Source organism: Microcaecilia unicolor, chromosome 6, assembly GCF_901765095.1.
Source record: "Microcaecilia unicolor chromosome 6, aMicUni1.1, whole genome shotgun sequence".
Lineage (NCBI taxonomy): Eukaryota > Metazoa > Chordata > Amphibia > Gymnophiona > Siphonopidae > Microcaecilia > Microcaecilia unicolor.
Genome location: NC_044036.1, coordinates 104,675,426 through 104,693,624, shown reverse-complemented (window position 1 = coordinate 104,693,624; position 18,199 = coordinate 104,675,426). Strand labels below are relative to the sequence as shown.

At 43.4% G+C, this 18,199-nt stretch overlaps 1 protein-coding gene across 2 annotated transcripts in view; it reads right to left on the bottom strand.

The window, feature by feature from the left end:
* SLC25A24 (solute carrier family 25 member 24) overlaps window positions 1-9,140 on the bottom strand; it is a 97,239-nt gene extending 88,099 nt beyond the window's left edge. For both annotated transcript variants that reach the window (XR_003942403.1, XM_030205502.1), the window contains exon 1: window positions 8,783-9,140. Coding sequence is in view for 1 of the 2 variants with exons in the window: in XM_030205502.1 (XP_030061362.1) it covers window positions 8,783-9,013 (231 nt within the window). In the remaining variant the exon portion in view is untranslated. The remainder of the gene's footprint in view (window positions 1-8,782) is intronic.
* Between the last annotated feature and the right edge of the window lie 9,059 nt (window positions 9,141-18,199).

Here is an 18,199-nt window from a genome sequence, read left to right as displayed (position 1 = left end):
TAGGCAACTCTTATGTTCAGGGACCAGCCTCATATATTTCTGATGGCCATGAGCACAAGGACACTGTGGTTCCAAGCAAGAGCTTCTACACTCCAACGTCATTTAAAACTTCTGACCACTGAGGAAATTCACCTCTGGTCTTCCAAAAAGCTAAAAATACCCATCACACATATTTTATAAAAGACAAGACCAAAATTAGAATCTCATATGTGCCAATACAATGCACTCTTGTGTGTGTTCCCTATGAAGGGTAATAATCAGTTAAAAAAAAAAAGGAAGACTGAAATCACAATAATGTTCAATCAACTAGGAGAAACCTGTTAAACTACCTTTGCACATCAAGCGGAGAAGAGAGAAGTGTGTAAATGTGAGACCATTAACCAACATCAGATATCAAAATCAGGACCACAAGTCTTTTTTTTTTTTGGGGGGGGGGGGGGGTAGGAGGAGGAGACAACTACATTACCACAGGAGCTTAAAATGTCAAAACAAGCTACAAGTTTTAAGCATCATTGGCCTGGTAAGTGCCTCAACAATCATGTTTACAAGGGACACTGCTTCTGTCTGGGCACTCAGAAGAAAAGAAACATATCTTGTTGAGACACAGATCAGTTAATGCATGTAAACCTTTCCCTTCTAAAGAAAATCTGAATTGTATCCAGACTTTGCTGCTTATGCATTCCATATAATGTACTGTAAAAAAAAAACCATAAAAAGATTTTAACTTCAAAAGGTGGCTATCAGAAGGTTATTAGCAAAGTATCAGAGAAATATTTCTTCAAGAATTCAGTAGCTAATATATAGGATATTATAGGTAAATTTATCATTCTCAAGTTATTATCCCTTAATTGGTTCTCCAGAAATTCCAGTTTATACAAGAAAAATAACTATTCTTCATTACCAAATTATCTAATTTTCATAGAGAAGCCATTTCCGTAATCAAAGTCTCTTTTTATATCTTGGACTTCCACTTTGTTAGATAAGTATTAATATAAATTCTTTAACTCACATAATGAAAAATTTTAAACATCTGAAGAAAACAGTTATTCACATTCTGCTGCAGTTCCTATAGTATGTCCTTTATGACATTATTGGCTTCACAAAGTCCAATTTTTCCACAGAAACCGCTCCAGATATCTTTGGGGGGAAGAGCTCACGCTCCAATCCCCCAGTTGGTTTATTATCTGTAGTCGATGCTGCGCCAGGACCTCCTCGGGTCACATGAAAATCCTAAGCTACTTCGGGCGTTTCCATTATTGACCTCCATAGCGAAGCATTACTATTTCCAGGTCTTGGAGGGGTCGTGCCAACAGGGGGACTCAAAGTCACTCCCTCCACTGAGATTCGGCAATAAAGCCTTGCTGTTCCCTGAAGCAAGAACCGATATCCCCGACGTTATGACCCCGAATCTCTCCAAAATAGACTGAGAAGTGGTGGGAACCCCAGCCGTGTTCGAGGAGGACAGCACCACGGCTTTGCCTTTTCTCTTCCCCATTCTCTGGGGAGCGCGCCTTCTTCTTCAGGCATTCTGGTGTAAAACGGGAACTCAACTAGCGTATGTCCTCCCTCAATGCCATCTTGGATCCTCCAGGTTGGGACACTCTTTGTCTGGTTTCTCCTCAGAGGCCTGTCTGATATGGGTAACCCTACAGCATAGCCCTCTGAGTCATTGAAACACGGAAGCCCCTCCACCACTTGCAAGGTGGTGTCCCTTCGGACTAAAATTATATTTCCTTTAAAATCTTCTTTCAGAGAAAAGAGATGTGTTTAACTGACATTTTGGAACATTCAGAAGTTATAGATAGAGTTATATTATTAGTGATTTTCGTCTTTGATTAGATAGGAACAACGTTTTGAAATTGTATTTCCGATATATGGTTGATAGTTTTTTGGGTTCAAAGATGAATATATTTCCTGACACATCAAGGGAATCGCAGACTGGGAGGTGTGAAGTCTTGGCTTTTCAGCCAGGAATCATTGCCCCAGGTGGGACCTTCCTAGCACGATTCCCTTGTAAGTGTTTTATTTTCCTTATTACTTATTTGTTTGAACCTAAGAAATTATAGAGTTTGTGGAAACAGATGAAGAATCCTCTGCAGCAACTTCCTTCAGTTACCACTGTACCGGCTGCAATAACAGATTAACCTTCCTCCCTCAGAAAATGTGAAGTGTAAGATTAACCATTTCGAGTTTTTCTTATTTTCTTTAAGATTGTTTTCCTGATCTTGGATCTTCCAATTGTGGACAATTATGTAAATATATATTGTTGAGAGAAAATGTTTTCCTTTTTATATTAATTTCTGTATTTCCTTACATTTATGTGATAAATGTGAATGTAATTAAGTAAAATGATAAATAAAAAAATAAAACAAAAAAGATTTTAACTTCACAAATGATTGAATGCTGCAACTTAGCAAATTTATATTCCATTTTTCCAAGTGAACTAACTCAAGGCTTAAAGCCTGCAGGACAACTGGAGCTATGCAACAACAGTAGAGGGCTTTGAGCAGCTGTTCATAATTGTTCAACACTACATATTTATAAGTCTAAGTTGTAAGACAAACCATGCAGTGCCTGGTCTTAATGAGAAACCAAATGAAAATAAAACAAACAAAAAAAAAAAGACTAAAGATTACTACTAGGGAGTCAGGTGCCGCCATTTCTTTTAAATGGAGTTATCAGACCAGGAGCTATAAGGAATATCCAGGGATGGTCCAGTATGGGATAGAGAGGTGCAGGAGGAAAGCCTTGTACTTTAGCCATAAAAGAGGCAGAGTTGAAGTGCACTTCACAAACTGCGGACAACTAGTGTTAAGGGGCACCTCATCAATACTCTTTCAAGATTTTTTTATTATTATTATTATTATTTGTAGCATTTGTATCCCACATTTTCCCACCAATTTGCAGGCTCAATGTGGCTTACATTATGCCGTAATGGATCGCCATTTCCGGGTAGAGAATTACAAATGATTTTACATTAAGGTGCATACATGGTAAAGTATAGTACAGTATGGTATTGCATAGAGGTTCCTGAGTGGTAGAGTAAATTATAGCGTACGTTAGATAGTCAACTATAACAAGTTCATTTCTGACATGAGAAATAAAGTCATAGTGCATATTGAGTGATTTTCATTAGTAGTCATTAGGTTATCAGTCAGTTGTAGGCTACGGTTTGTCTAGTTCATAAAAAGTCTGTGGTTAGGATGAAGCGTTGTGGTATGCCTTCTTGAATAGGTCAGTTTTCAGTAGTTTTCGGAAGACTATTAGGTCGTGCATTGTTTTTATGGCCTTCGGTAGTGTGTTCCATATTTGCGTGCCTATGTAGGAGAAGCTGGATGCATATGTGGATTTATATTTAAGTCCTTTACAGCTGGGATAATGGAGATTCATGAATGTACGTGCTGATCTGTTTGAATTCCTAGTTGGCAGGTCTATGAGGTCTGACATGTAGATCGGGGCTTTGCCATGAACGATTTTATGGACCAGGGTGCAAATTTTGAACGCAATTCATTCTTTTAGTGGGAGCCAGTGTAGTTTTTCTCTTAGGGGTTTGGCACTTTCGTATTTCATTTTTCCAAATATGAGTCTGGCTGCTGTATTTTGGGCAGTTTGAAGTTTTTTAATGATTTGTTCTTTGGATCCTGCATAAATGGCGTTGAAGTAATCTAGGTGGCTTAGCACCATTGATTGTACTAGGCTTCGGAATATTTCCCTTGGGAAGAAAGGTTTGATTCTTTTTAGTTTCCAAATTGAGCAGAACATTTTTTTGCTGTATTTTTTGCATGGCTTTCGAATGTAAGATTACGGTCAATTGTGACTCCAAGAATTTTCAGACTGTCCGAGATATGAAGGGTGTAGTCTGAGGTGCTTATGGTGGTGGGTTTCTTCGTGTTATATTGTGAGGAAAGAATAAGACATTGTGTCTTTTCTGCATTTAGCTTTAGTTGGAATTCGTCCGCCCATGAGTTCATTATTTGGGGACTGTGTTTGATTTCATTTGTGATTTCAGTTAGATCGTGTTTGAATGGGATATAAATCGTGACATCATCTGCATAGATGTACGAGTTAAGTCCTTGGTTAGCTAGCGACTTAGCAAATGGTGTCATCATTAAGTTGAAAAGGGTTGGTGAGAGCGGTGATCCTTGTGGTACTCCGCATTCTGGTTTCCATGGTGATGTTTTTGAATCTGACGTCACTTGGTATGTTCTTGCGGTTAGGTAGCCGTTGAACCATCTGAGTACAATTCCTCCAATCCCGAAGTACTCTATGATATTCAATAGTATTTAGTAACTAATCATTTTTCACACAAGCTTTTTTAAGTCCCTCCCCAGCATGTTACTGATGCTGTCTTTTCAGGGTTTTTTTTTTATATATCAACATAACAGGTACCGCTCCCCAAGACCACTTGCCTGCTAACCATACTTCCTGAGGAGTAATTAACCAAAACAGGTTATTCAATTTCAGGGGCGCAGCCAGACACCCAATTTTGGGGGGGCCTGAGCCCAAGATGGGTGGGCAGAAGAACCCTGCCCCATTCCACAGGTGATTTGGTCTCTCCTGCATGCCATATGGTCTCTCAAACATCCCCCCTCTCTCGCATCTTTTAAATAGCAGACTTTCACCAGCGGTGAGCAGCAATTAATGCACACTGCTCATGTTGTTCCCATAGCCTTCCCAGTGATGCAACTTCCTGTTTCCACATAGGCAGGAGTACGTCAAAGGGAAGGCTGTGGGGGTGGTGCAAGCAGTATGCATCAGTCACTGCTTGCTGCAGGCGAAGATCTGCTATTTACAAGGTATGCAGGAGGAACAGTTGTTGAGAGTTTTCAGCGCCCCGGGTGCATGCCGCTGGGGGGGTGCCGCGCGCCTGTCTGCTCCGCTCGTTCCGTGCTCCCTCTGCCCCGGAACAGGTTACTTCCTGTTCCGGGGCAGAGGGAGCATGGAACGAGCAAAGTCGACAGGCGTGCGCCCTCCCCCCTCCAGCAGGTAAAAATGCACCCGGGGGGGGTGTCCTTTCGCCAGGGGTGGGGGGGTCGCGCTGCACCCGGGGGGGATGCATTGGTTATCCGCCCCGGGTGTCAGCCACCCTAGGAACGCCACTGCTGCTACTGGGTGGGCCTGGGCCCAGCTAAGCCCACCCTTGGCTACGCCACTGTTCAATTTGCATAACCATGAGCTGCTTTGTATGCCTGTGTTCTTTGATTTGCATAATTAATGAGTCGTTTGGTATGCATGTATGTGTGATACACTTTGCATAGTAATGAGTCGTTTGATATGCAAGTGTGTGTGATGCACCTTTTTTTTTTATGTACACTAGGCCTTATTTTCGCCTAATATGGTGATATAACATGCCTTTTTGTCGTAACACAGCTGAATAAAGAGACTCCTCCATTTTCCTTCTATGGGGAACAAGATTAGCAACTCAGGCCTTAGTCTAAGTGAAATGGAAGTGTTCCATAATGCCTGCATAGATTTAAGATTCGTACTCTATAGTATTTGGTGTAAAAGGGCTCCAGGGCTGATCTGAGAAACTAAAGAACAGAGTCTGATTTTGATGCTGGACAAATTAGTACAAATTATGAAAAACAAAATTACTGGCCATATATGGATAGACAAGGCTTAAAGAACAAAACCAACATGGAATTAGCAAAGATAGGTCTTGCCCTATACCCTGTTAGATTTTTTGGAAAGTGTTATCAAGTGGTACACCCTTATCTGCATATTTATTATTCCTCTGGATTTTATAAATGGCACCCAAAATTGCACGCGATGACGAGATCCATGTGCAAACAAATTAGTTAATGAGCCATTAATAATTGGCTGTCAATTGGCTCTAATTTGGATTTGTGCGCAGATCTGGCTATATGTGATTCCATAAGAATCCACATCCAAATCCTCTTCTGCACAATCTAAAAGGGGATGTGGCTATGGAAGGGACCCAGGTGGGTTGAGGTGCTCCAAAGAACTGCGCACAGTGTTATAGAATTTGGAGGCAGCATGCACGCATGCCAGAATTTATACCAGGTTTCAGTTGGTTTAAGTCCTCGTGACTCAAGCTGGGCACTGGAAGGCTCATTCAAACCGGAATATGCTTTAAAGAGTAGCACTGAGCACTCATTTTTCCTAGTGTAGTTTTTCACGGAGGGGTTTTGTGCTTTCAAATCGCGTTTTTTCCGAAGATAAGCCTAGCTGCCATGTTTTGAGCGGTCTGAAGTTTCTTTAATGTTTGTTCTTTGCATCCTGCATAAATTCCACTGCAGTAGTCTACATGGCTTAGTACCATTGATTGTATCAGGTTGCGAAATGTTTCCCTCGGGAAGAATTGTTTCACGCGTTGGAGTTTCCACATTGAGTGGAACATTTTCTTTGTTGTGGATGTCACTTGGCTCTTAAGTGATAGGTTGTGGTCCAATGTAACGCCAAGGATTTTCAGGCTGTCTGAGATAGGGAGGGTGTAATCTGGGGTGTTGATAATTGTGGGGTTGTCCGCGTTGTGTTGGGATGAGAGGATAAAACAGTTAGGCATATTTTCAAAGCACTTAGCCTTTCAAAGTTCCATAGAGCGATTCCCTTACATGGTCTGTAGCCCCGCCCAGCACATCCCAGGATGCAATGGGCAGGGCTGGGCGCCGCCATTTTGCGGTGGCATCGACTGGAAGAAGAGGGAGGCAGGCTGTGTCCCTCCTCCAACTAAAGGTAGGGGGGTTGTCACTACTACTATTAGTACTACTTCTACTTATCCTCACAGACCACCAAGGATTGGAAGGACAACGTTGGGGGGGAGTTAGGGAGGGCTGGAGGTCCACCGGATCTCCAGCCCCCCCCCCCCCCCCCCCGCCACTGGGTGGGAGGGTGGGAGAGGGTTTGGCCGGCGGCGGCTACTTGATATTTTCTGGGGGGTTGGGGGGGCTGGAGACCCACCGGATCTCCAGCCCTCCCTGAACATGGGGGGGGGGGTCATCGGGGGCACCGGAGGTCCACCGGACCTCCAGCCCCCTGTTCACGTTTGCTTTGGGGGGGAATGGGGGCCTGCCAGCATGCAACAAAATGCTGGACAGGGCTCACCATTCCTCCCCAATGATCGGCAAACCCTAACGCCAGCTTGGAGCTGGCATAGAGTTTGCCGCAGCCAGCAACCCAATCTTTGGAGTGCTGGATGCTGATCATTGGGGATGAATGCGTTAAGTGCTGATTAGCATGCATTTGCAGGCTACTTGCGCTACAAGCTCTCGAGTGCGTTGTTTCAGGCGCTCGAGGGCTCTGATCTTGGGTCGGCAGCAAACTCCGGCGCTAGTATGGCGTTAACAGCCTCTAGCACCAGAGTTTGCTTTTGATCATGAGGGCCTAAGTTGGAATGCATTTGCCCAAGATTCATGACTAGGGTGGAAAAAAGGTAAATAAGGAATGACCTTTTCATATGGTACTAAGGCTAAGGAACACTCCATGACACTAATAGCTAGCTTATTTAGAACACACCAGAAAAAAAAATATTTTTTTTCACTCCGTGCACAACCTATGGAATCTGTTGACAGTGTGGGTAAGACAGTTACCTTTAAAATGGTTTAAACAGGTTCCTAATAGGGGGAGGGAAGGTTATTAGCCATGTAGGCATTGCTATTTCTAGATATGGACATCAACTGGACCTCTTTGGGACCCTGCCAGATTCTTGCAACCCAGAACAGGGTTAGATACTGTGAAGACAGGATGCTGTGCACAATAAACCTTTGGTCTGACCTCATATGACAGTACCAAATCAATGAATAAGAATGACCTAGATTCAGGACTATAATTACATTGTGTTTAAATAAAACACTATACTATTTAAAAAGCATGGCAGGGTGCCTTCCTTAACATGTATGATACTGGCAGCTGATGTTCCATTTACAGCCCATGGCACCCTGCTCTCCCAGTAGTTGGTTTCTTGGTTTTGAATTCCTAGCAAAAGCATGAATGTGCTGTCAACAAAATGAGCTATATTTATTTATTTATTTTATTCATTTATTGCATTTATATCCCACATTTTCCCACCTATTTGCTGGCTCAGTGTGGCTTACAGTTGTCTGTCATGACTTGAGCCATTTCAGAGTAAAGATACAATTGGTAATAGATATATAACATGGATGATAAAGTGAACAGTCAAGTAACAAAGGGAAAAACATACAATAGATACATATTAAGTAACATATATATTTCACGTTACTACAATAGGCACAAAGAGGAAATGCCCAAATATAGTTGCATCTGAAACATACTATACAATAAGAGAAAATCAGGCTGCGATCTTGGTTTACCCTCTTCCCTCTAATCCATATAACCATAGGCGCCAACATTTCAAACTGACTGGTAGTGGCACACACTGTACAGACTACCCTTTGGACACAATAAAGGCGCTGGGTGCTCGGCACTAAAAGAAGTAACGGGGGGGGGGGGGACTTAACTGGGGAGGCTAGAAGGAAAGGATTGTAAAGGCTCTCTACAGGGACGGTGTAAAGGATCCCGAGGATCCCGCTGTATCCGTTTTCTTTTTTTACCTTTTGCTATGTCTACATGCTCGGTGTGTCTAAATTAGGCCTCGCCCCACGAATCCAAACCCAGGGCACTTTGCCCCCCCCCCCCCCCCCCCCCATTCTCGCCAGCTCAGCGGTAGGGGGTGACACATTCTTGAATGTCTGATACAAATGTAACCACGATCTATCTTCCCTTCCCCACCCAATCCCAAGAGGCCCGGGCGGGGGCAGCGCTCTTTGGTCGCCCCAGCCCGGCTGTGCTTGTGTGCCCGTACCTGCCCGGCTCCCTTCTCCAGTGTCATGCCCATGCCCCGCAGGCCCTCCTGCAGCTCGGCGATGTCCACCTTGCCATCCTGGTTCTTGTCCAAGTAGTTAAAGAGGTCTGAGTACTTGGAATCCTCGGCGGGGGGCGTCCCCGGCGCGCAGCGAGCCAGGCTTAGCAGCACCATGTCGGAAGGCGGAAGCGGGACACGGTGGGGACTGGGACGGCTTCGGCAGCAGGGCATCAGCCCTCGGTCAGAGAGAGAGAGACGCGGCGAGGAGAGCGGGAACCGCCCAGTGCTGGAGCGCAAGCTGCCTACGCACTCTCAGAGCCCGGCCCAGCCTGCCCGCCCGGGGCAGCGCACAACTGTTGTCAACCAGTTACCCATTCCAGGAGAGGAACTTTTTGGCGGGTCCGCTTGGTTTTAAATTTACATATCAAAGCAGTGTAGTATTTGTAGTCCATGATTCTACCCATTAAAATTAGTGCTCCAGGTCCCATAATGCACCCGGGTGAGGTTGACAGAAATCCAGAACCGACCAAAAAGTCTCTCTCTCTCCTGGAATGGCCAAGAATAACGATGGGTCAGACCAGTGGTGGTCTGTCTAGCCCAGTATCCTGCATCCAAAACAAACAACAAAAAAAGTGTACAGGACAATTCAATAAATTGACACCATGACTTAAGCCCTACCTGCACTAGCCACTATATTAAGTGGGTAACTGCAAGGGGGGGGGGTGTATGTGAGCAGATCATAGTCATATTTGCAAAGCAACCTGCGACTTGCAGTATCACTTATGAACATTGCATGGCACACTTATGTCCACCAAAGTAAACCAACCATGCTAGTATTCTAAAATGGTTTAGGTGTATGCGGTGCTTCATTAACCACCCATGACCCGTTTCCACTGGCTTGAACTAGCAAACGTTGATATTGGTTTTGATAGGTGCTAAGTCTGAGGGTGATTGGACACCTCTAGTAATGATCAAATTCTTTCAATATGTCTAGGAATGGACAATATGTTCTGTATTTTGACACACACACATGCCTGAAAAGTTTGCGCCAAGTCACTTTCCTCTTCTGGTTTTGCTCCTTTCCTACCACCATCTCTCCCTTTCTTCTCTTTAGCTTTTCCTTTGTAGTTCTCAGGACTTCTCTTTCCTCCCTGCAATAATTTAGGGTTTGACACCCTCCTGCCCCCCAGTTTGTTAGGATGGATTTTAATTAATTAATTCCATTCCAGTCATTTGTTCCCCTCATTCTATAACAGGGTGCCTACATTTATGTGCTATATACAATGCTAACACTAATCAGGTGAATGTACACTTATGTACATAAGTGCTAGCAGAGCACTCAGCGATATTCTATAAAATATGTGCCCAAATACGTTAGCATATAAATGTAAGAGAGATGTTCACTACGGAAAAGCATGGCTGGGGCATAACTGTAAGTTACATGTTAAAGTACTTCATTTTGGTGCACACATTTACACTAGCCATAGACCTGGCATAAATGGGCATGCTTAAATGTAGGTATGTTGATGCAAACTTATGCTAGTGTTCTATCATGACATCTTGGTACACAGCTGCCATTATAGAATTGGTGCTCAGCATGCAACGTCTGTGTGCCTTACTGGAAGTATTCTGTTATAGAATTGCTGACAGTTTGTGCTATCACCTCTTCCATCCCCAGACCCTTCTCTTCCACCAGGACCTCGGTCAGGAGTTCTGCTCCAGGGCTGGAATCCTGAGGCTGCAGTCTGTCTGCATTTGCAGCACCCATCTTTGCTGCTCAGAAGCCCAGAGGGAGCCAGGCCTATGGATGCAGTCAGCCTTGGTATCCATTTTCACTTCTATGATGCTGTCACTGATGTGGGGCTCCAAGGGCTGTGGAGCAACTAAGGTAATTGTCCTGGGTCCTCATACCATGGAAGGCACCAACCTTGCCTAGACTTGAAGAAGGCAAAGCTTACTGGTCGGTTTGAGGCCTGTAATGTTACTTTCTGCCTGTCTAACACCAGCACAGCAGGGAGGAAGGGTTCAGAAGTCCTAAGCAAGCTTAGTGGTCCTTAAGAAGACGGAATTTGTCACCCCCAAAGTGTTATCACTCCTAGCGCAGGATTAATGGGTCAATGTATATATTCAGGCCTGAAGTAGTACAAAATTGATTTCAGGCCACAAATTATGAAAAATAGCCTTTTCCCACCACTGCCTCAATCAAAGGTCAGCCTGGTGAGAGCTATTCCTTCCCTTCATTCTCCACTGCTTTCAGGATGGTCCAGACAGGCAGCACTTCTTTCTTTCCCTACTATCCCTGCTCTGGCTGACCCAACTCAGCGAGGGACTGCTAGTATTTTCTTTTCTCTGCAACTCAGGCCAGCTGTCAACATAGAAGCCAACTTTTCAAAACAAATGGGGGCTAAACCTATAGAAGTTTAATCCTTCAGGGACAACAGCTAAGATAAGAGAAAAAAATGCAAGAAGGTGGGACACAGCTGTGCTATATTGGTTCCTGGCTACTTTAAGAGCGAGATTCAAATGCTGGTAAACAAGACCATACAAGACAATAGCCATGCATATTTGAGTAGGTTTCTTTCTGTTTATTTCCCTGTACAGTCACTATGTTCAGAAGATGATATCTTGTGAAATTTTCCAACAGAGAGAGATGGCACCACTTTGTGGAATATGCTCCAAAATCCTTAAGACTAGAAAGGAATCTTCTAGTTTTTAGCAAAAAAAAAAAAAAAAGACTTTACTTTTAAAATTCAGATTCTCCACAGCCTAAAATGGTCTATCTATACTAATTTCCTTTGATAATTTCCAGGCAACTAATATATGCAGAGCTTAACTCAATTTAATTTAATTTGGCATTTTATAGCCTGTGTCTATTCATCAAAATTCGGGTTGTGTTGCAAACACAGAACAAGTGCATCCATAATGTCTTAACACACCTAACTAACACAAACATGGCAACCAAAATAACCAATAATGCAAAAGTTTAATTCTATTCATATTTCTGTAGAAGGGCACTCAGAAGAAAAAGATCTGCCACTTACTTATGTTTCATTCTTACCTCTATAGTTTAAGCAGCACAAAACATACAGGAACTGAAGAACTTTAGGAGCACTCACATTTATTTTATGTATTTATTCCCAAAACTTTCTATACTGCTCTAAGGACCTCTTTTATCAAAACACGCTAGTGGTTCCTGTGCAGCAATTCCGACAGAGCCCATTCAAAATGAATGGGCTTTGTCGGCATTACCGCACCGGGAGCCGCTAGCACGGCTTGATAAAAGAGGCCCTGACTAGCAGATTATTATTATTAACATTTGTATAGCGCTACCAGATGCACGCAGCGCTGAACACCTGACATAGACAGTCCCTGCTCAATAGAGCTTACAATCTAAAAATCATACAGACAGACAAGACAATTAAGGGCGAGGGAAGTACAGGGTGAGAAGGAACAAGGGGAGGTAACTGAGTAGTAGCAGATCAGAGCAGTGTACAGGCTAAAACAAAGACCAGAAAAGGAACCCCATTAAAAATAGTAAAGTATAACATCCATACCAAAGAGTAACTAAAGGAGAGGTAGAATCAAGATAAGGAAACAAAATACAAAAAAAGTGTTAAAGTAAAAATAAAGTAAAAAGTAACATAAAATGGTAGTTAGGTAGCTGGTGTCGATAGACAGTTCTTCCAAAGGCTTGCTCAAAGAGCCAGGTTTTTAACTCAATCTTAAAATTATTGAGAGAGGAATTACTACGGAGGGATAAAGGAAGGGTATTCCAGGTATGTGGGGAGAAAAATAAAAAAGCACTACGGCATGTGGATTCAAGATGAGTTGATTTTGGGCCAGGTAAAACCAATCTCTGGCCATTAATTGACCTAAGGGTCCTAGGAGGACAGTACGGAATAGTCAAACAAGACAAGTAGTCTGAAGTACCAAATCGGACAACCTTAAATGTGATCAGCGCAACATAAATGACAGATTGCCCTCAATTGTTGAAACACCAAGAAACTAACCTTGGTTACATGAGATATTTGAGGCAGAAATTATAGAGAAGAGTCAAGAATTATGCCCAAATATCAGAAGCTGGATACAGGAATGACTGTTGTCCCAAAAAGAGTGATCTGAGGTGGAGACAACAAGGGTGTACCAGAAAACCAACATGCAACGGTTTTATCAGTGTTAAGTATTCATTGATGTTCCTTGAGCCAGTTAGCAAGAGATTCAAGACAGGCATGAAGCGGAGCAAAGGGAGGTGAAGATGGGGAAGTAGGGTACAAAAGTAAGATATCATCCACATATAAATAAGCCCAAACCCAAAAGACTGAATGAGCGCAACAAGAGGACTCAGAAAAAGATTAAAGAGAACCCGTGAAAGTATTGAACCCTGTGGTGCTCCTCTATTTATAACCTTATCTTCAGAAACAGTGTCAGAAAACACTATCTTGAAAGAAGAATCAGATAAAAAAACACATGAGCCCTGTTAAAACAGTTACTGGAGACATCCAGTGAAGACAATTGTGTAAGTAGGAGAGAATGATTGACCAGATCAAAGGCTGCAGAGAGATCAAAAGAAATGGCTAGCACAGTATTGTGTCAATCAAAATGTAAATGAAGCTCACTAGGGCAGTCAAATGGTTTCCCTACTGTGGTGTGTTCGAAATCCTGATTGTCATGGGTGCAAGGCCAATATTTTTTCTAAAAAGGATGAAAGCTGGGTGAATACTGTTTTCTCAAGAACCTTAGACATAAAGCAAAGGTTAAAGACAGGGCGATAATGGCTAAGAACAGTAGGGTCTAGAGATGGTTTCTTCAAAATAGGAGAGATGTGGTAGCCATGTTAGTCCACTTTTAAAGTTAATCAATAGAAATAGAGTAAAATAAAACAGAGAAAAGAAAATAAGATGATACCTTTTTTATTGGACTAACAATACATTTTTGTATTAGCTTTCAAAGGTAGCCCTTCTTCGTCAGATCAGATGTCTCTTTAATCAGTAAGTCATCAGAGCTCTACTTTGCTTTCTTCAGCTCATACACACCTAAACTTCCTACCAGTCATCAAGTTTCATATCTTTTGTTCTTCTCTGGTGTTTCCTTTCAGACTCTTTTCTCGTATAGCATTGCTGCCAGGGACACAGCACAGACCATTGTTACAGCCTCTGTTCTTCACAAACAAATCCCCATCCCCTTCCTCATACTGCCTGCTTTCATAGCTCTCTTTGCATTATGAAGCATCCATGGTCTTAGCAGTTACTTAATGTTAACCAGCAAAACAATTCTAGCTGGGCCTCCAAAACCATTCATTTTTATCAACAGAGTTTCCATAAGCAAAAATCCACTCATATTATACAAACAAGGAAAACCTATGTATAGTCCAACAGCCAGGAGGCTGTTATATTCCCCTGGATTTTATATATGTTACCCAAAGTTGGGTGTGGATCCCAGATAATTAGTCAATGAGATGCTAACAATTATTGGGGTTAATTGGAATTAATTGGTACAAATTGTGATTTGCATGCACATCTGCCCTAATCACTATTTTATACCAGCCACACCTAAATTTCATAGCGTGCAATGCCAAAGGGAGTGTGGACATGGAAGGGCATGGGCAGGTCAGGGACATTCCCAGAACATAGGCGCAATGTTATAGAATACTTGGATTTGTGTGCCCAACTGCCATCAGTTCAGTGCGAGGATTTCCACCAAGTTTCTGCAAAATTGGACACAGGAATCTGCTCTAAGCACCAGTGGCATAGCTACGAGGGCCTTGGGGGCCCAGGCTCCTCATTCCAGCCTCAGGCCCCCCAACCCTGACAGTGAAGTGCCTGTGTTGAAGGCACTACTGGCTGCCCTCATGCTCCCTGAACCGCTATCCTTCACCACTTCCTGCACCACTGTCCTTCAATTTTCCGGGCCGCCAGCAGCATCAGTGAAGTAAAAACCCTGCCTTCAGTGGCCTGGAAGCTTTCTCTTCACTACAATTTCCTGTCCCACCTAGGCGGGATGATGCAACATAGGGAGAGCTTCCAAGGCAACCAAAGAAAGTGTGTTTACCTCACTGACGCTGCTGGTGGCCCAGAAAATTGAAGAAGGGCAGTGGTGAAGGACAGCAGTGCAGGGAACCGGAACAGGAGACGTCAAAAAGCTAAAGCCAATTAGGTTGGTCTCCCGTTCCCTCTCCTCCGCGCAGCTGTTGGTCATCCCTGTTCACCCAAAACAAAGCAAGCACACCTATGAGCTGCTCTATCCTCATTGTCGTCCTTTATTGTCTCTAACATTTTTATTTGATCTCATTTATATTTTCAAACGTGCTGCCTTTGCAACATACGGATGTACACAGGGGAAGTACTGAGTAATTCTAAATTGTAAATCATTGTGTCATTTGGAGGGGCTGGTTATAGGGACCGCTTGTATTAGTGCATAGATGTTTTCACCTAGTAAAGGGACACCAAAACAGACATCATGTTTGGAGAATCAAGTGCTTAACAATCAGACTTACTATTTATAAGTACAATTAAAAAAAAAACACATTAGGTTGAGACCTGGGAGCATTTAACATCTTTGTTTCCTGTGCCTACATCAAAAGACAAAGAAGGCATGTGAGAACTTGCTCCTTTTGTTTTGTGGATTGCAGTGGTATATCATAAAAATGCACTTGCCTTTTTTATTACTACTATTGAACAGAGAGTAGTAGATGACGGCAGAAAAAGACCTGCATGGTCCATCCAGTCTGCCCAACAAGATAACTCACATGTGCTACTTTTTGTGTATACCCTACTTTGATTTGTACCTGTGCTCTTCAGGGCACAGACCGTATAAGTCTGCCCAGCACTATCCCCACCTCCCAACCACCAGCCCCGCCTCCCGTTCTTGACTAAGCTCCTGAGGATCTATTCCTTTTGCACAGGTTTCCTTTATGCTTATCCCACGCATGTTTGAATTCCGTTACCGTTTTCATTTCCACCACCTCCCGCGGGAGGGCATTCCAAGCATCCACTACTCTCTCCGTGAAAAAATACTTCCTGACATTTTTCTTGAGTCTGCCCCCCTTCAATCTCATTTCATGTGCTCTCGTTCTACCATCTTCCCATCTCCGGAAAAGGTTCGTTTGCAGATTAATACCTTTCAAATATTTGAACGTCTGTATCATATCACCCCTGTTTCTCCTTTCCTCCAGAGTATACATGTTTAGTTCAGCAAGTCTCTCCTCATATGTCTTGTAACGCAAATCCCATACCATTCTCGTAGCTTTTCTTTGCACCGCTTCAATTCTTTTTACATCCTTAACAAGATACGGCCTCCAAAACTGAACACAATACTCCAGGTGGGGCCTCACCAACGACTTATACAGGGGCATCAACACCCTGTATTGTATAATGAGGGAAGGGCTTCCTTCATGCAGAGGTTCTGTCCAGAATCAGTCTGAATGTGGCAACATTGTCCATTAGCTGCCAAGCTCATACAAAGTTAATGATGTTCAGTGGAAAATAATTCTGTTGGGTCAGGCCGCTTGCTATGTGAATATTCCATCACTGTTTCATTATTGCTACCAAGTATTACATATTAAGGGCATTTGCTTTAAACTTTGTTTTAATTTGTTTATCCAGTCCTTACATGCACATGGTTTTGCTTTTTAAACCCAAAGGTGAATCCTAAGGGTGGTTGAACAATTAGGTATAAACTGTGTTGTTTCTGACTACTTTATTTGGACTGCTTTGGGTCTTTCTGATCTGTACATCTGCTGTCTAGAATTTTGAAAGATGGAAATGAGAAAACAAAAATTAAGCTTTGGATGTACTCTGTAGAAGTTGTTGTTTACTTTTGCAATGTGTGTATAAGATACCTGTTCTGGTGTGTTCATGTTTATACATATAGCTATGATTTCTGAACATGCAGGTCATTAAACGACAGACTTTTAAATGCCCATTTGGGTATATATGCTAATCTCAGCTTTGTTAAATGTTCCCATGATATAACTGAATTCTACTGCGCTGTATTTTCAAATGTAAGCCACATTGAACCAGAATTTGCTTCGGATAATATGAGATATAAATGGGTTTTTTTTTTTAATCCTTTATCCTCCACCTTTTAAGATACTCCCTATCCAGCTGGATGGTGATAGCACAAGGAAAGCAAGTTTGGTTGTTCCTTAGCTGGGCTCTAGTACTACCATATTGAAAATGCGACCATACCATGCCTCTGTGGTTATGTTCCACTAATAAGTTGGCTGGAGTCACTGTTGTCCCACAAGTTTTTATCTTTTCTTGGATATCCAGATAATTTGTGTGGGGGTTTTGTTTTGGGATAGGTGGAGGGACATAATCGAACGGCGCCGGCCAAATAGATGGCCAGCCATCTTCGGGGCCAGCTCCACAAGGGGGCGGAGCCAACCGTATTTTCAAGATACGGTTGGGGCCGGCTAAATCGATTGCTGGGTTTAGAGGAGATGGCTGGCTTCGTTTTTCAGCCATAATGGAAATCGGGCCCAGCCATCTCAAACCCGGTGAAATGCAAGGCATTTGGTCATGGGAGGAGCCAGCATTTGTAGTGCACTGGCCCCCCTCACATGCCAGGACACCAACCGGGCATCCTAGGGGGCACTTCTAGAAATAAAAAAAAATAATAAAAATAGCTCCCAGGTGCATAGCTCCCTTACCTTGGGTACTGAGCCCCCCCAAATCCCCCCCAAACCCCACTCCCCAAAACTCTACACCATTACCATAGCCCTAAGGGGTGAAGGGGGGCACCTACATGTGGGTACAGTGGGTTTGAGGGTTGTTTGGAGGGCTCCCATTTACCACCACAAGTGGAACAGGTGTGGGGGGGGGGTGGGCCTGGGTCCACCTGCCTGAAGTGCACTGCACCCACTAAATACTGTTCCAGGGACCTGCATACTGCTGTCAGGAAGCTGGGTATGACATTTCAGGCTGGCATACAGGCTGGCAAAATTTTTTTTTTTGGGTGGGAGGGGGTTGGTGACCACTGGGAGAGTAAGGGGAGGTCATCCCCGTTTCCCTCTGGTGGTCATCTGGTCAATTGGGGCACTTTTTTGTGACTTGGACCTAAAAGTAAATGGTCCAAGTGCAGCCGGCAAAATGCTCGTCTGAGCCAGCCATCTTTTTTCCAATATGGAGTGAAGCCGGCTATCTCATAACCACGCCCCCGTCCCGCCTTCTGTACCCTCCCTTGAAGGTTGGCCGTCTCCATGACAAAAAGCAGTTGGGGCTGGCTAAAATCAGCTTTCGATTATACCGATTTGGCCGGGATCAGGAGATCGCCGGCCATCTCCCGATTTGTGTCGGAAGATGGCCAGCGATCTCCTTCGAAAATAAGCTCAATAGTGATCTTGAATCTTCCTCCCTACAGTAGATAATCCCTTTTTATTTTTATTTCTTCACTGTGCTGTACTGCTTACAGAGAATG